Source organism: Otolemur garnettii, unplaced genomic scaffold (genome assembly GCF_000181295.1).
Source record: "Otolemur garnettii isolate 467f Iridium unplaced genomic scaffold, OtoGar3 scaffold00053, whole genome shotgun sequence".
NCBI lineage: Eukaryota > Metazoa > Chordata > Mammalia > Primates > Galagidae > Otolemur > Otolemur garnettii.
Window position 1 is genome coordinate 7,792,186 of NW_003852448.1, and position 15,747 is coordinate 7,807,932.

Genomic DNA, 15,747 nt, shown 5'->3' on the forward strand with positions numbered 1-15,747 from the left:
GGGCTAGTGCATGGGGCCTGAGTCGGGGGGGCGAAGCCACGAGGCGCCGCCGCGCACGCTGTGGCCACCGTTGCTGGGCGCTTCCCGGCACCGCGATCCCGCTGTCTCGACGCAGCCTCCAGCGGCAACAACAACGGGACCGGGAGCGCGCGGCCCGGGCCCTCCCCCCGCGTCATGCGCACGCACCGCCACCCCCGCCAGCTCCGGCACACGCTACCCGAGCCCCCTCCCCGTCGCCCCCGCCCCTCCAGCGCGCGGGCCCCAGCGCCCCCGCCCCTTGCTAGCTAGCTGGCTCCGCAACCTCCACCCCCGAGCCGCGCTCCAGGCCTGGCGCCCGGGCCCCTCCCACCCAGCCTCAGCCCTTCCGCCTCCTCACCAGCCCCCACCCACGCCGCCTGGAGGGCCACCCGCTCGGAGGGGACAGCTGCCCAGACCTCCTCCCGAGCCCAGCTGTCGTTTTCGCCTCCCTGCGCATATCTGGGCAGGGTGTTGGGTCTCTGGGCAATGTACAAACTGTACCCCGCGCGCCGGAGGGTGCTGATGAACGCCAATTATTGGCCCAGCAGCTCCTAGCTTACAGCGTCCTGCCTTCAGTGCAGCATAGGCTCCCCTGTCCCCAGGCCCCGAGGTCAACCCTAGAGTCCACCCCGCCGCCAGGTCTCCCTGGCTCACTGCCCAGACTCTCCACTGTTGGCTGCAGCTTAGGGGCTGGGATGGATTCTCAGCTGCTATTTCCAGTTCTCCTTGAGGCTTGGTGGATGGCCCCTGGAAATGACACTTTGAACAACAAAGTCCCCACGCTTATCCTCTTGTAACGGGTCTATCCTAAAAGACACCGCCCCCTTGCATGCGCCGGACTGGGAGGCTTCCTGACCCCCGACATAGAGGAAGAAGAGGGGAAAAAATCAAATACTATGCCTTTTCCTTCCCTACCCACCCCATTCAGGAGACTAGACAGGGCCCACATGGTGCTCTTAATTTTCCTTGTCCTCACTCCCTTGTCCATCCTCTTTCTGGAGCCAGGAGTGCCCTTGAAATGTCCCAGTTACTAGAGCATTCCCATTGCCAAAGCTGTCTGCAGCTGAACCCCCCCCCCAATACACCCCTGCCAATACATTTCCTAAAACCCACCAGAGATCGCATGTATGCTGCAGCGGCCCCAGCCAATAAATGTGTCAAGGATATAGCAGGATATTTGCTACACCAGATATCCCCAGATAGTTGACACATGTCATCCTTTTTACACACACTTTCAATTCTCATGCCAAGTTCAACCTCTCCCCCGCCTCCGCCCCCTCCTACCCCCATAAAATTACCCATCATTTGACTACTCACACAACTTGGCCCCAGTACCAAACCAGTCACCACTCCCAAGTGTCTTAAACCTTCCAAAGAATCAGGTGCACAGGTAATCAACACATGAGATGTCCTGTGCTCCTGAAGGGCATGGGTTTCTATCTACCTATATGACCTTAAGGATGTCTTGAACCTTCTCAGGGCTTCATCTGCAAAATATAGTGGTTGAACAGAAAACCTAGCTGTGGCATTCTATAATTCTAAAACTAACATCCAACATCCCTTTCAGATGCTTAATTAGAACTGACAGCAAGAAGTTATATCAGCTATACCTGCCAAAAGAGATGCTAAGGGCAAGAGACTCTAAGAGCCCCTTGAAGTATTGCCCCAGCAACCAGCACACACTTGTTTTAGCACTGATAGGCTATCAATGTGTCTGTCCTCTATTAGTAGATGAGCCATATAAGGGCAGGAAGAGGGTCTGATTCACCATTGCATTCTTGCACAATGCCTTGCAGGATTTATAGTACATATATTTAATAAATGTCTGTAGAATAAATGAATGGGAGGGAAAGAACTAGAGATAAGTTCGTTCAGTACCTTACAAATTCAAACAATATTCTCAAAACAACATTTGGGCAGTTTGCTCCCATAAGCAGGCATGAACTATGGAAAAACTAAGGTAGATTATCTTTAATCAAGACTAGCCTGCAAAATTCACCATGTGAAATCTCTGTGGCTACAGGAGCCCAGAAGAATCCACAAAAATCCACAAGCCAGGTTGGGACTTGACATCCTCTATTGTAAACCAATAAGGACTCACATTTCTGAGCCCAGGTTTGGGTAGATGGAGTGTACTAATACCAAGTGAGCAAACATCTACTATGTGACACAGATATAGTTTTCACATTTTTTAAATAAAGCCATCTAATTTCTTCCTTATAATTGATTGACTTATGAGGTATGTTCTAGGAACGAAGAAACATGTTCAAAGAGATTCAATAACCCATCCAAGGTCATATAGCTGATAAGCACCAGATAAGTGGCCAGGATTTGTTCCAGGTTACAAAGTTCATGCTTTTTTCACAGTCCCGCAGGGGCAATGAGGAGCAGAGGAACAAGGAAAGGGGCAGCCCTAGGGATTGATATCCTTAGCCGGCCTGGCTCAGCAGCCTGTGGGTACCGGAGTCTGGCCTGAAGTCACTTTGGGACTCCAAGGTGCCTTCTAGCGTCCACTCTGACACAAGGATACGACGGGGTAGGGACCACCTGAGCTCCCCATAGCTTCATCACCGCATCACCAACACGGTCACTCTGACGTGCTCTAGATGACGTCGGTGTCTAGACTGAAAGATGCCCCGGCTGCTGGCGGGGAAGGGGGAGGGTCTTGCTCCTACCCAAATCTCTGGGGCTAGCACAACTCCCATAGCTGCCCTTGCGGGTCTCCCGGCGGTCAGCTGGCATCAGGGACCACCGCTCGAACCCCGCGGGTGAGTCTGCAGAGCGAAGGTCGCGGACAGCGCGGGTCCGGACTACAAGTCCCACAATGCCACAGGCCGCCGCGGCGGAGAAGGAGGGGTGCTTTAGGTACTTGCGACCTCGGCGCCTCCTGCCCGGAAGTGCCGGAGGGGCCGAGATGGAGCTGGCGGAACCGAAGGGTGAGTCCCCGCGCTGCGACCGCGCCCACCCTGTCACCCAGGGCCTCAGCTGGGCCCCGCTCGCCCCGCCCCGGGAACGCTGTGCCCTCCTGCGGCTCCGGGGGGGCGGGCAGATGGGAGGGCTGATGAGGGGTAGGGAAGACGAAGTCTCAGGAGTGGGGGTGGGGAGGATGAAGTCTCGGATTCCCGAGCGGGATCTGGGGTCTGGGAGCTGGAAATCCGAGGCTTTGGGGAGGCTTCTAAACTAGACGCGGTGTCGGGCCCCCGCTGGGTGGGACTCGCAGGGACCAGGAGGGGGCAGAGTTGAGTGGGTGGCAATGCTTGGTGGCTCCAGATTGCCAAAGGGCGGAGTTTGACGTTTGGCGTGGGGGAGGTTTTTGGAAGCAGCCCCGTGCCATGCGTGGGGTTTGGGTAAATTGTAATGCGTGAGAGTGGGGGAGTCCATTCCCCCCCTTGGAGAAACTTTAGCGACAGAGTAAATGAGCTTTGGGGGTGAAGTAGGTAAAGGGTAAACTTTGGGATGAAGTGGACAAAAGAATAGATACCCTCTTTGGGGTAAGGTTTGATGGGGGTCGCTTAGAAAGTGAAGGTCCTTACCTTGAGATAGGGTTTGGGTTTAACTGGGGAACTAGTTAAAGACCTATACTCAGGTTACAGAGAGTTAGGAGTTGGGATTTGGAGATGGGAAGAGGCAAGTTTGGGGCAACTGGGACTGAGAGCAGTCTATGCTGGGGCAGGTAAGGGGACAGAGGCCTTAGGATTGAGGCAGAATGTGGTGGATGGAGGGCTCCTGACCAGGGAGCCTGCCCTTACGGGTTCTTTGTGCCTCTCCAGCTCGGTAGCACTGCGGGTAAGGCAGGCGCCATGACCCTGATTGAAGGGGTGGGTGATGAGGTGACCATCCTTTTCTCGGTGCTTGCCTGCCTTCTGGTGCTGGCCCTTGCCTGGGTCTCAACACATACTGCTGAGGGCACGGACCCACTGCCCCAGCCCTCAGGGCTCCCAACGTCAGTACCGCCCGGCGAAGCCATGGCAGCTACCAACAGCATCAGAGGGGAGGCCCCAGGGTCTGAGACCCCCAGCCTGAGACACAGAGGTCAAGCTGCACAGCCAGAACCTAGCCTGGGGGTCACAACAACAACACCACCCCCGGACTCCCCACAGGAGCCCCTAGTGCTACGACTGAAATTCCTCAATGATTCAGAGCAGGTGGCCAGGGTCTGGCCCCATGACACCATTGGCTCCTTGAAAAGGTAAGGGGGTAAGAGGGCAGGAGTGAATTGGGAGTGATTGCAGCCACCACAGAGATCTGAGATCTCCCCCTCAATTTGAGATCCCCAAATTGCATACCATACTGGTTACCCTGTGGCAGGCTATCCCCTTGGAGGCCATGGCCTGTGGCATGTGGAGGGCACAAGTGAGGATGGGAGTGTGTTCTGGGACAAGGGACTAGGGCTGCCTGAGGCCTACTCTCTTACCCAGTTCCCTCTCTCCTCAGGACCCAGTTTCCCGGCCGGGAACAGCAGGTGCGACTCATCTACCAAGGGCAGCTGCTAGGAGATGACACCCAGACCCTGAGCAGCCTTCATCTCCCGCCCAACTGCGTTCTCCACTGCCATGTGTCCACAAGAGTCGGGCCTCCACATCCCCCCTGCCCCCCTGGTTCAGAGCCAGGCTCCTCCGGGCTGGAAGTAGGCAGCCTTCTGCTGCCCCTGCTGCTGCTGCTGCTGCTGCTACTCTGGTACTGCCAGATCCAGTACCGGCCCTTCTTTCCCCTGACGGCTACCCTGGGCCTGGCCGGCTTCACTCTGCTCCTCAGTCTGCTGGCCTTTGCCATGTACCGCCCGTAGTGCCTCCACGGGCTCATGGCAGTATTGCTGGCCCCTCTGGACCTTGCTCCCCCCACCGTGGTGAGAGCTGCTGTCTGCCCAGGCCTGCCTCTCCAGCCTACTTATTTCCACTACCCTGGAGCCCAGCCCTGCATCAGAGGACTCCGAGGGCTGGCAGAGGCCCCTCCCTGTGATCTCCGTGGCTCCAGGCCACCTCCTGGGGCTGCTAGCCCACAGCCTCCACTAACAGTCAGCTCATCAGGGTCAGGCACCTGGTGTCCCTGTCTGGGCCCTGGTCAGAACCGGGCCACCCCCCTAGACTGGTCTTGGTGTCTTTCCCGTGGACCCAGACCCCTCTAGTTCCTGACAGCTCCTTGGGCTGATTTAGGGACCCAAGGACTTTGGGAGGCTGATGAAGGGGAGTTGAGAGGGGTAGTTCTCTGGAACTTGTGCACATTAAAGTAACTGTGAAGTTTTCTCTCTTGGTGTCTGCGTGTGTGGTGCCTGCGGGGCCGGAGGGCCCGTGGGAGGAAAGGGAGTGCAGGGCACAGACCAGCACAAAGGTGCTTTCCCTTCTCCCCTCCGCCGTCTGCCTTCTGCATTTGGCTCGCTGGTTCCGCCCCGACGCCATGCGTTCACTTCCTGGGGGGTGGGGCTCACTGCGGCCGGGCTCGCAGCGCCTGCCGGGAGCCACGTCTCAGCTGGCCCAGGGCCGCATGGTGATTGGCGTTCGGCGGCGCTCCGGGGGCTGCTGGGAAGATGGCGGACTTGGTGGCCCGCCGATGAGGAGGCCGCGGGGGGAGCCCGGCTCCCGGGCCCCGAGACCGACTGAGGGAGTGACCTGCGCGGGGCCCGGGGAGTCATGTAGGGGTGGCGCCTGCGGGGCGGGCCGCGGGAGGGCGGCGGGAGCTGGCGTTGGCGGCGGTGACCGCGGTCTCCTGGCGTCCCTGGGCAGGGGTGGATGTGGGGGCTCCCGACCTCAGCGACTCCGCGCCTTTGCAAAGCTGCGCACTCGAGTCCCACGCGCGTTGTGCGAGGTGGGCACTGCATTCTCATTTCACGAGTGAAGAGACTTAGGCGGAGAGACGAAGACGAAGGTCCAAGGTCACGCCGCTGGTAAGTGGGAGCGCCCAGCGTGGAACCCAGCACCGTCCGGCCGCGGAGTCCGCGTTCCGTCCTCCGTGCTGCCGCCGCCTCCTGAGGGAGGGGGAGGTGGTCGGAAGGGCGCATCGCCAGGGCCACCTGGGCTCTAGACTGGGCGCGACCACTAACCCGGTTAATGACCTCTGGCTTAACTAAAGCTGCTCTGGGCCGTGGTTTCTCCACCTGTGAAATGAGGTAATGCCTGCCCTGCCTACTCCTCGTGGGCGTGTAAGAAACATCAGAGAAAATGATGCATACGGAATTGCTTTGTAAATAGTGGTGTGCACGTTGAAGGAGTATGATGACAATTTCAAAGGAGGAAGGAGGCAGAGGGGCGGGTAGGGGAGAGGACCAGAGCAGTCACAAAGGGCTACTCTGAATCCCAGGCCCCTTTGGAGGGGGAGTGAGGTGAGTAGACAGCGGATCTTTCTCCTCTTTGGAGAAAACCTCACCCCCTTTTCTGGACCGCCCTTCAGGGTCTCCATCACCCAACTCCATGCTTCGAGTCCTGCTTTCTGCCCAGGCCTCTCCTGCTCGGCTGCATGGCCTGCTGCTGATTCCACCAGTACAGCCTTGCTGTTTGTGGCCCATTAAGTGGGGGAACCGGCCTCTTGGAGGATGCCCCAATGCAGGCCCTGTGCAAGGGCTGCAGCGACTTCTGGAACAGGCAAGGAGCCCTGGGGAGCTGCTGCGTTGGCTGGGCCAGAACCCCACCAAGGTGCGAGCCCACCACTACCCTGTGGCACTTCGTCGACTGGGCCAGCTCTTGGCATCTCAGCCACGGCCCCCTCCTGTGGAACAGGCCACACTGCAGGACTTGAGTCAGCTCATCATCCGTAACTGCCCCTCCTTTGACATTCACACCATCCATGTGTGTCTGCACCTTGCAGTCTTACTTGGTGAGGAGGGGCTTGAGGGCTTCTGGGGGGCTGGGTACTAATGGAAAAATAGAGAAAGAGAGACTTAAGCTCTCAGACTTTGTCCAGGACTACACATACCCAGGCACACTTCCCTTCTTGTGACGGCAGACATCATGAGTTAAACTGCATTTGTTCTAGTCTCTAAGGTGCCATCCTACATCCCTTCTGTAATACAGTACTCTTGGAAGCCACTACGATTTGTCAGTTTGTGTGAGATAAGAGCATGTTTGCCACCTTTGTATAAGGTCTTCCTCACAGACTGTTCTAATGCTTCACATTCACACAGTATTTTACATTTCTTCAGTGTCTATACTTAAAACTAGCACACCTTCCCACTCAGGAAATGGGAGAGGAGAAAGGTGGGGAATTTGCTAACCCCATGCTTACAACAAACCAGCACTGCTCTGTTATGGACGACCTTTGACTTCTCCCTCTTAGGCTTTCCATCAGATGGGCCCCTGGTGTGTGCCCTGGAACAGGAGCGAAGGTTCCGCCTCCCTCCAAAGCCACCTCCCCCTTTGCAACCTGTCTTCTGTGGTGGGCAAGGGTTGGAAGCTGCTCTGAGCTGCCCCCGTTTCCTGCGGTATCCACGGCAGCATCTGATCAGCAGCCTGGCAGGTGCTGCAGGGGGTTAAAGGCAAATGGGTGGGGGGTGCTGAGGAGGAGGAGAAAGATGGGTAGAGGTGGAATTTAGCCAACTGGAGGTCTGGCCTGAGGGTCCAACGTAATAGGCCGTTCTTCACAGAGGCCAGGCCAGAGGAACTGACCCCCCATGTGATGGTGCTCCTGGCCCAGCACCTGGCCCGACACCGGTTGCGGGAGCCCCAGCTTCTGGAAGCCATTGCCCACTTCCTGGTGGTCCAGGAAGCCCAGCTCAACAGCAAGGTGGGCTTGCTTCCTACCCACCAACGCTGAGTCATCCTTAGCATCTTCATCAGGCCCAGCCCTCTGTCAAGCTTGGCTGGCCTCTTCCTGCAGTAAACACCAGCGGGCTGCTTACTCTGTCTCCTGGGACCTCCATCTTTCCTTCTCTGGCTTGTCCAACACCCATAACTAGCATGTGCCTAAAGCTCTGCAGTTTTCCAAAGCACTTCCAGTACCACCCTAGCTTCATTGATCCTGCTTCTCAAAGCCTTCAGGGCCAGACCCCACAGAGATGTACCCTCTGCTTACATTTATTTGGTTATTTAGTCACCTGCTGCTTATGCTACTGAACTTGTATGTTGGGGGTTAGAAGGACTGTTCTTCCTTTATAGCAATGTTACAAGCTTGAGGGCTCAGCCTCCCCATGGCTCAGCTTGTAGAAGTTACCAGGGAGGTATTTTTGCTGGGTAATGAACTGGTCTTCCTTCACAGGTGGTGCAGAAGTTGGTTCTGCCTTTTGGGCGGCTGAACTACTTGCCATTGGAACAGCAGTTTATGCCCTGCCTTGAGAGGATCCTAGCTCGGGAAGCTGGGGTGGCACCCTTGGCCACAGTCAACATCTTAATGTCACTGTGCCAGCTGCGGTGTCTGCCCTTCCGAGCCCTGCACTTTGTTTTTTCCCCTGGTTTCATCAACCACATCAGTGGTATGCAGCATGGTGGCTGGCTGGGACTCTGAGGGGCAGGGGAGAGTGGGGTGGTCTGCAGCCCAGTGTGCCCCAGTCCCCACCTCCCTGCAGGCACCCCTCATGCTCTGATTGTGCGTCGCTACCTCTCTCTGCTTGACACTGCTGTGGAGCTGGAGCTCCCAGGATACCGGGGTCCCCGCCTTCCCCAAAGGCAGCAAGTGCCCATCTTTCCCCAGCCACTCACCACCGACCGTGCTCGCTGCAAGTACAGGTGGATGGGGCAGCTTGGGGCAAGGGGAGGGAACTCACACAGAAGACAGCAGAAAAGCCAAAGGGACCATAAACCACCTAAGCTAACTTGGCAGTCAAAGAACAATGGGCTCTGAGGCAGCAGGCCCCAAGGTGGTAGTGCTACACAGTGCAGACTAGGCAGAAACGCCAATGAGACTCTGGGCCCTTCCTGCTATCTTGTCCTTTTCCTGCAGTCACAAGGACATAGTAGCTGAGGGACTGCGCCAGCTGCTGGGGGAGGAGAAATACCGCCAAGATCTGACTGTCCCTCCAGGCTATTGCACAGGTGAGGTCCAGGTGGGTGGCAAGCTGGGGAGAGGGAGCTCTGGCTGAGGTCACTGGTCCTTCTCCCTGCAGACTTCCTGCTGTGTGTCAGCAGTTCTGGTGCTGTGCTTCCTGTGAGGACCCAGGATCCTTTTTTGCCATACCCACCAAGGTCCTGCCTACAAGGCCAGGCTGCCTCTAACCCCACTACCCGAGACCCTGCTCAAAGGTAAGGGAGGCAGGGGGCAGAGCCTCAGCCATCTTTTGCAGCAGCACCCCTGAGCCATGTTCCCCACTTCCAGGGTGGTGCTGATGCTGCGGGAACGCTGGCATTTCTGCCGTGACGGCAGGGTACTACTGGGCTCACGGGCCCTGAGGGAGCGGCACCTGGGCCTAATGGGCTACCAGCTCCTGCCCGTGAGTTGCCCTGCCCCACCCTGTCCAGTGTCTTCACTCCTGGCCAATGGTAACATGCTGCCCTCTCCCCACAGCTGCCCTTTGAGGAACTGGAGTCCCAGAGAGGCCTGCCTCAGCTCAAGAGCTACCTGAGGCAGAAGCTCCAGGCCCTGGGCCTCCGCTGGGGGCCTGAAGGGGGGTGAAGGGATTTAGGTGGGATTTAGGATGGCCCCCCTATGGGGGGTGACAGTTTGCACTTTGGCTTTCCTATGTTTGGTTTTTCATTAAAGTCCCTTTCCTTCCCTTTTGTAAGTCTCCTTTTTGGGACAGGGAGTGCAGGGCTGGGTCTCCTACCTCTTCTGTATATGTGTACCCCCTACAGAAACAATAGGCCAGGGGTAGGTAGGGGCTCAAGCACTTTACTGCGGTGGTGAGGGGTCAGGGGTGGGGACTTTAAATTATTCACTTAAATAAAAACAAGGAAGGAGGGGGGACGGGGAGGCCCATCCCACAGCCCATTCCCTCAGTCCATCAGTCCCTTGGCTGTCCCTCTGGCAGCAGCTACACAGGCATGGGCATCTCGTTGTACTCATCCACACCCTCCCGCTCGTCAAACACCGGCTCTGCCTCATTGGCATCCAACTGTGCAAGGAAGACACCATCAGGGAGAGAAGGAGAGGGACCTTTCCAGATCCATGGGTAGGAGGGACTAGAGTGTCGGAGGGGGGCAGGTGGGAGTCCTTACACATTTCATCTCTCGCTCGGTGAAGATGCGGGAGAGCACCACCATGCGTAGCGGCACTGTGAGGATGAGGATGAAGGGGAAGGCCAGGGAGGCTGCTGTGGACATGACGGCCCAGAGCAGGGCCAGGCAGAGCAGCTGCAGGGCCGTGAACAGGTGCATACGCAGGGTCCGGACCTGGGGGACAGAGACAGGTGAGCCAGGCTTCTCTCCCTCCCTGCCACATCTGGAGGTGGAATGGAGGCACCTTCTTAGGAAGCCTGCTCAGTGCAGGCAGAGAGGAGGTGGCCAAAATGGGTAGATAGGGGGAGCTCAAGGGTGACCTGAGTAGACCAGGGTGGGGCAGAGGCTGTAGGACCCAGGGTTCTCCCTGGTGATCCAGGGCTCACCTTCTTAACATAGGTGACATCCGGGTGGTGTTTGGGTGGCATGAGCAGCAGGTGCAGCCGCTCATAGAGCTGGATCCCATTAAGGGAGGTGACTCCCATGTACAGGAAAATTCCAAAGAGCACAGCCAGGGGGATCTGCCGAAGCATATCCCCAATAACCATAGAGAGGCCTGGGAACAGGAAAAACAGTTGGTCCCATGGTTCCCTGACCCAGGGAACCCACTGGCCACGATAGGGGCAGAGGCCACATACCCACAAGAAGGGCAACCAGTAGCCCCGTCACCCGCTGCTCCTTGACCTCCCGAATCTTGGGTGTGTCCCCAGGCGCCACAGCCTTACTCATGACAGTGAGTGCATTGGCATGAGTGACGGAGCGGACAGTGGCTGCAGCCAGCCAGGGCAGGCCAAAGAGGGCACAGATGCCACCCATGGCCACAATGAGCAGCAGGTCCAGGTGGAAGCCGGAGCCCTTCTGCAGCATGCGTTCCTTTTTGGAGATGATCAGCCTGAGGGCGGGAGGGGTACTCATGAGGGGCCTGGGTTGCATGGCTACACAGCTTGGTGCACCATGTCTTTCCAGAATCCCCTGCCAACTCCCCCCTCTGCTTGTGGAACCTGATGGTCCTGTGCATTCCCTTCAGGACTAGAATTCCACCATGGAGCTCAGTCTGCACCCCAGCCCTTTACTACAGGACAGCTCCCAGCAAGCACTGCCAGGCACCTGTTCCCATCCCAATAAACATCAGGCAGACTTCCTGCTGCCTTTAAAGTAAACCAGCACAGCAGCCAGCCTGTTTGGCTGAGGTCCCCCAAGGTCCCTGGGCTCCCTTGTCCAATGCAGCTGTGGTTCCCAAGTGTCATTCTCCAGGCTGGCCCAGGCTCCGGCCCTTCAGCTACAACACTCACGTTGTGATCTGCGTCTCCATGAAGATGAGGATGAAGACCAGGATGGCAGGCAGCAGGCTGGCAACCATCATCCACACAGGAAAGGGGCTCTTCTCCCCTAGGGGATTGATGACCCAGCCCCGCTTTTCTGGGGCTGTTACTGAGAATCCACTGGGCACACTCAGCTTCTGCAGGACAGGTGGGGTGGGGTGAACATGGAGGGCATGACATAGAAAAAACCTGGTGCCTACCAGCTTCAGGACAGGCTTGGGTTGTGGAATAGAGAGGGGGAATACTTGGACTCCAGGTGGCAGAGCTAGCCCAGTGGCAGGCAGCAGCTCCTCACTGCCATGTGCACCACCTTACCTGGGTGTAGGTGTCCTCAATACCATAATCCACAAGCACCATGATGAGGATGGCAATGGGCACCCCAAAGTCCCCAATCACCCGTCGGATCTGAGTGGGCAAGCACAGTGCTCAGAGGCCTCCTGCCCCATCACAGCCTCTCATCATCTCATCAGCCCCTTTCCTGTCCCCTATAGTCTTCAAGGCTACACACCCGGCCAGGGAAGAACCGGCTGTTCTTGAACTTGCGTAAGAAGAAGGCAATGAAGAAGGTGCTGGCCATGAGCACCAGTGACAGCAGGGCTGTGTTAGGTTGGCCATGGAGACTCCCCTGCCCAGACTGCCCAGTTGAGCTCATGTTGCTCAACTCCAGCATGGGTTCTGCCCTAGCCAACGTTGTATTCTTGCTGCCGTCTGCCTCTGAACCATTGGAAACTGAGCAACCATGCAGGGGGTGCTCCTGGAATATCTGAGGAGAAAAGAGCCACATAGGACTATCAGATAGACTGCAGGGATTGCCAGGGCTTGGCTGCACTCTGAGTAGGGTTGAGTAGGGCAGGAGACAGGCTGGCCAGCCTTTAAGGAGCCTGTCTTGTTGGGTTAATGACCCAGAGAACCACTTGTGAGCACAGAGCAATATGGGATTAGGAAAGGGCCAAGGGGCTGATGTAAGGCAGGCAGCTGCAAGTGTGGCTTTAGCCAGGCCCCAAGAGTGGTTTCAGGGACCTGAAGCACAGGGGACCAAGGGTGGCCTGTCTTGAGTGTGTCACACATATATCTAATGCCCACACTGTGATTGTGTTTCTCACTTTGGGGGCCTTTCCCATTCCATACTCATGAATCATCTGATATCCTAACAAAAGCGTGTGTTACCTTTGTTACTAAACATACAGTATATGTAAACTTCCAAATTAAAAATAATATAAAATATTGAAAAAGGAAAAAAAAAGACTGATTTGAAGCTGGGGTGTGCTGGCCACAAGCCCAGGGTACACCCTGGACCAGACTGGCCCCACATCCAGAAGGAAGGACTGAGAAACAGCATGTTCCCAGCTCCCTTTGGCCCTCCCAACCTGCCCACCTTCACCAGCTTGTAGAAGGTCTCATAGATGAAGATGAGTGAGATGAGAAAGGCGAAGATCTCCTGGGTGAAGCGGGAGACGAAGCGGACCAGGAAACTCCCCTCCAGGGCCACCATGAGCAGGGCCAGCAGCACCAGCCAGAAGCCAATCCATACACGGCCCACCAGGTACTCCAGGTGATTGCTGCTACAGAACTGGATAGGGCAGCAGTCAAGTCCTGAGCTCAGGGTAGGGGCCCTGGGGACAGGTGTCCAGAGCAGAGAAGGGTGGCTGGAGCCTGGCAGGGAGCCTTACCGTGAAGAAGGCTTCCTCAAATACCAGCAAGGGCCCTGAGAAGCCGATCACCAGTAGTGGCTGGGCACCCAACAGGCAGAAGATCACACCCTGAAGTGCTGTGGACATGATTAGCTCTGAAACTCCTATCAGGTCCTGCGTCTTCTCTCCTAGGGACACAGGAATTGGCTCAGGAGCTGGTGGTCAGGGTCCTGGGCTGCCTCCCACCCCCATCTGAAGCCTTTCCTCACCCAGTAGCCCCCCGAAGGTGATGGCAGGAGACAGGGCAGCAAAGTAGATGAAGATGACAGCAGCCAGGCACTGTGGGTCAAGTGCGTCTCGAAAGTCACTCAGGTAGTGGGGATAGCGGCGCCGCACATCACGGATCAGCCCCCCAAAGGGCCGACCTGTCCGCCGAAGGGGATCATCTTCGGCTGCATCTATTGCCTCTTCCATCTGTAGGAGCGCTGCAACCCAGGCCTCCATCAGGGCTCCTGCCCCTCCTGTCCACCCACCCTCCTAGGGGCAGTCCATGCTACAGAGGCCTACGCTGGCCCGTACCCTTATCTTGGGAGGACTTGGGCTCCAGCCTGGCCCCCATTGGCAACAGCCGGCCCTGCTCCTCCCGCTTCTTGAGCATCTGGCGCTGGAAGTGAGCGACAGAATGCAGCAATTCCTCGCCCTGCACCTCTGAGGGTGGCAGTACCACACTGCAATCCAGGAAGGCGTTGATGGCAGTCAGCAAGTCTTCCCGCTCATCGGCCAGGTAGGCAGCCTCATGGAATTGCTGCCAAAGCACAACTGGGATTGGGGAGGGAACAAAGAGGGGGCCCAAGGGCCTGGTGCTGGGAGCGGGGAAGGTTGGCAGGTGGGGAATAGGGGACATGCAGGGAGCAGGGCCCAGGAGTGGAGGGGAGCTGACCTTGTCTGACATGAGGGTGGAGATGGAGCGGCCAATCTCGTGGTAGTCCATGTTGGCGCTGCTTGGGCCCAACAGCAGGAATAGGAAGCGCACTGGTACCGGGACCTCTAGCACCGCATCTAGTTCCACAGCCTCTCGCAGCCGCACAAAAGCCATGGTGGGGCGGGAGAGGAACTCCACACAGCCTAAGGATGTGGGCCAGCATATGGGCAAGAGCAGGGAGGACACTGACTTTCCAGCCCCTATCCCAGGGCAGCACAAAGGTAAGGCCAGGGAGACTCCACACGGCCCTGCTGAGGCCCAGATGCTAAGCCTTCCACCAGGGCCTCACCCTACCTACCCACAAGGACTACTGTGGCCTCAGCATTTTCAGGGATCTTCTCCAGCAGCTTCAGCTCATGCTTAGACTTGGAGCGAATGATGCCAGTTGGTGGTGCTGGGGGAGGCAGCTCACGCTGGGGGACACAGAAGAAGGGAATTCAGATTAGCCAGGTCCTTCCTGTCGCATGTTTATACAAGGCTCCCCCTCCCACCTGGCAACCAGCCCCTAAAAGGGTCTGTTCACGCCTCACCTCTCGTTCCACCTCCAGCCGGGTCTCTGGAGTACCTCCAATGAGAGGCTCAGTGACATGGGGGTCGCTCTCGGCCCCCTGGCCATGGTGATGCACCAGTAGGGAGCCCAGGGAGCCAGCTGAGATGTTGCGGGGAAACGAGAAGTCCTTCTCATCACTTGGGTGGCTGGTGGGGCAGAGGGCAGTGACATTAAGGAGGTCAAAAGTGGGGGTTGGGGTGAGTAGGCTGGATGATGTGGGCTCCCCTCCCCCCCAGGGCCCACCTGTGTTTCAGCAGCAGGGCCCGCAACACATTGGCTCTGTCCTCAGCCTTGATCTGGTCAGAGATGACCATCTGCTCTACCACCTGGTGGGCTACCCCAGGCAGGGTCTGCTGGTCCAGATCCAAGAGTACAGCCCCTGGGACAAAGCCAGCATGGAGAGTTCCTCAGTGTCCCCCAGTCAAGCGCCAAGAGTGGGGGATAGAATGCGAGGGAGTGCTGAGGACAGGCAGGGACAGCCAGGTAGGTGTGCTACAGGAGACAGAGCACCAGCCTACAAATCAAGGAACAGCTCTACTACTGAAGCCTTAAGTCGCATCACCTTTCTGACTCATTTCTCCCCATGCCCCCACAGGAATGCTGGGGGGCTCAACAGAGACCAGCAAACCTCAGTTACCAGAGAGGCTGCCAGACACTCCTTACAGGGGCACCCAGCCTCCATGGGACATCCAGGCTACCTACTCCAGGGCTATTTATGAGCCATGTGCTGCCTTCTGTTGAGTATCACTCTAGGGTGCTAGTTCTACCCTCTGGAACATGACACAGCGGGTATGTGGCCTTGTTTATGTGGCAGCCCTCAAGCCATCTAAAGGTGCTCCCACCTCTTCAGGCTTCTCAACTTTCTGGTCATTTCCACCAGCCTCATGGCTCTCACCTGGTACTTTCTAGAGCTCCCTCCCCATTTCATATAGAAATTAAAGTTTGGCAGGGCGTGGTGGCTCACACATGTAATCCCAGCACTTAGGAGGCCAAGGTGGGTGGACTGGCTGAGCTCACAGGTTTGAGACCAGCCTAAGCCAGAGCATGCACCCATCTCTTAAAAAATAGCCAGGTGTTGTGGCGGGCACCTATAGTCTCAGCTACTTGGGAGGCTGAGGCAAAAGAATCATTTGAGCCTAAGATGTTGAGGTTGCTGTGAACTATGATG

General features: G+C 57.2%; 4 protein-coding genes across 7 annotated transcripts in view; 3 read left to right on the plus strand and 1 right to left on the minus strand.

The window, feature by feature from the left end:
* The first annotated feature begins 2,745 nt into the window (after positions 1–2,745).
* TMUB1 (transmembrane and ubiquitin like domain containing 1) lies at positions 2,746–5,265 on the plus strand. The gene is made up of 3 exons (XM_003792044.3): positions 2,746–2,954; positions 3,789–4,207; positions 4,453–5,265. The coding sequence occupies exons 2-3, from the start codon at positions 3,819–3,821 to the stop codon at positions 4,802–4,804; spliced, it is 741 nt and encodes a 246-aa protein (XP_003792092.1). The 5' UTR covers positions 2,746–2,954; positions 3,789–3,818; the 3' UTR covers positions 4,805–5,265.
* A 192-nt stretch (positions 5,266–5,457) lies between these two features.
* FASTK (Fas activated serine/threonine kinase) lies at positions 5,458–9,657 on the plus strand. Of its 4 annotated transcripts, none has more exons than XM_023514451.1 (11): positions 5,502–5,647; positions 6,403–6,644; positions 6,729–6,825; positions 7,285–7,464; positions 7,592–7,731; positions 8,203–8,416; positions 8,510–8,669; positions 8,884–8,975; positions 9,047–9,182; positions 9,256–9,370; positions 9,445–9,653. In XM_023514451.1, the coding sequence occupies exons 1-11, from the start codon at positions 5,566–5,568 to the stop codon at positions 9,550–9,552; spliced, it is 1,566 nt and encodes a 521-aa protein (XP_023370219.1). In that variant the 5' UTR covers positions 5,502–5,565; the 3' UTR covers positions 9,553–9,653. The 4 variants fall into 4 exon arrangements, with proteins under 4 accessions (XP_003792098.1, XP_012661962.1, XP_023370219.1 ...); XM_012806509.2 differs by having other exon boundaries at positions 6,403–6,593; XM_003792050.2 differs by having other exon boundaries at positions 5,458–5,647; positions 6,403–6,825; positions 9,445–9,657.
* Positions 9,658–9,748: 91 nt separating this feature from the next.
* SLC4A2 (solute carrier family 4 member 2) overlaps positions 9,749–15,747 on the minus strand; it is a 15,049-nt gene continuing 9,050 nt past the window's right edge. Inside the window, exons 9-23 of the mRNA XM_003792045.1 lie at positions 14,823–14,958; positions 14,560–14,725; positions 14,328–14,442; positions 13,988–14,172; positions 13,627–13,852; positions 13,317–13,532; positions 13,087–13,235; positions 12,792–12,986; positions 11,925–12,179; positions 11,732–11,821; positions 11,387–11,553; positions 10,733–10,986; positions 10,481–10,650; positions 10,095–10,268; positions 9,749–9,991 (exon numbers count right to left, since the gene is read on the minus strand). Coding sequence (XP_003792093.1) covers positions 9,911–9,991; positions 10,095–10,268; positions 10,481–10,650; positions 10,733–10,986; positions 11,387–11,553; positions 11,732–11,821; positions 11,925–12,179; positions 12,792–12,986; positions 13,087–13,235; positions 13,317–13,532; positions 13,627–13,852; positions 13,988–14,172; positions 14,328–14,442; positions 14,560–14,725; positions 14,823–14,958 — 2,579 coding nt within the window. The 3' untranslated portion in view covers positions 9,749–9,910. The remainder of the gene's footprint in view (positions 9,992–10,094; positions 10,269–10,480; positions 10,651–10,732; positions 10,987–11,386; positions 11,554–11,731; positions 11,822–11,924; positions 12,180–12,791; positions 12,987–13,086; positions 13,236–13,316; positions 13,533–13,626; positions 13,853–13,987; positions 14,173–14,327; positions 14,443–14,559; positions 14,726–14,822; positions 14,959–15,747) is intronic.
* Positions 13,514–15,747, plus strand: part of CDK5 (cyclin dependent kinase 5) — a 16,929-nt gene continuing 14,695 nt past the window's right edge. The window contains exon 1 of the mRNA XM_023514452.1: positions 13,514–13,523. The gene's annotated coding sequence lies outside the window, so the exon portion shown is untranslated. The remainder of the gene's footprint in view (positions 13,524–15,747) is intronic.

What these genes read in the sequence shown, in the direction of transcription:
- TMUB1 (XM_003792044.3), top strand. Translation starts at nt 3,819, where the DNA reads ATGACCCTGATTGAAGGGGTGGGTGATGAGGTGACCATCCTTTTCTCG. An exon ending in ACCATTGGCTCCTTGAAAAG is followed by an intron (nt 4,208 to 4,452) that starts GTAAGGGGGTAA and finishes CTCTCTCCTCAG; the next exon opens with GACCCAGTTTCCCGGCCGGG.
- FASTK (XM_003792050.2), top strand. Translation starts at nt 5,500, where the DNA reads ATGGTGATTGGCGTTCGGCGGCGCTCCGGGGGCTGCTGGGAAGATGGC. An exon ending in AAGCCCAGCTCAACAGCAAG is followed by an intron (nt 7,732 to 8,202) that starts GTGGGCTTGCTT and finishes CTTCCTTCACAG; the next exon opens with GTGGTGCAGAAGTTGGTTCT. An exon ending in TGGGCTACCAGCTCCTGCCC is followed by an intron (nt 9,371 to 9,444) that starts GTGAGTTGCCCT and finishes CTCTCCCCACAG; the next exon opens with CTGCCCTTTGAGGAACTGGA.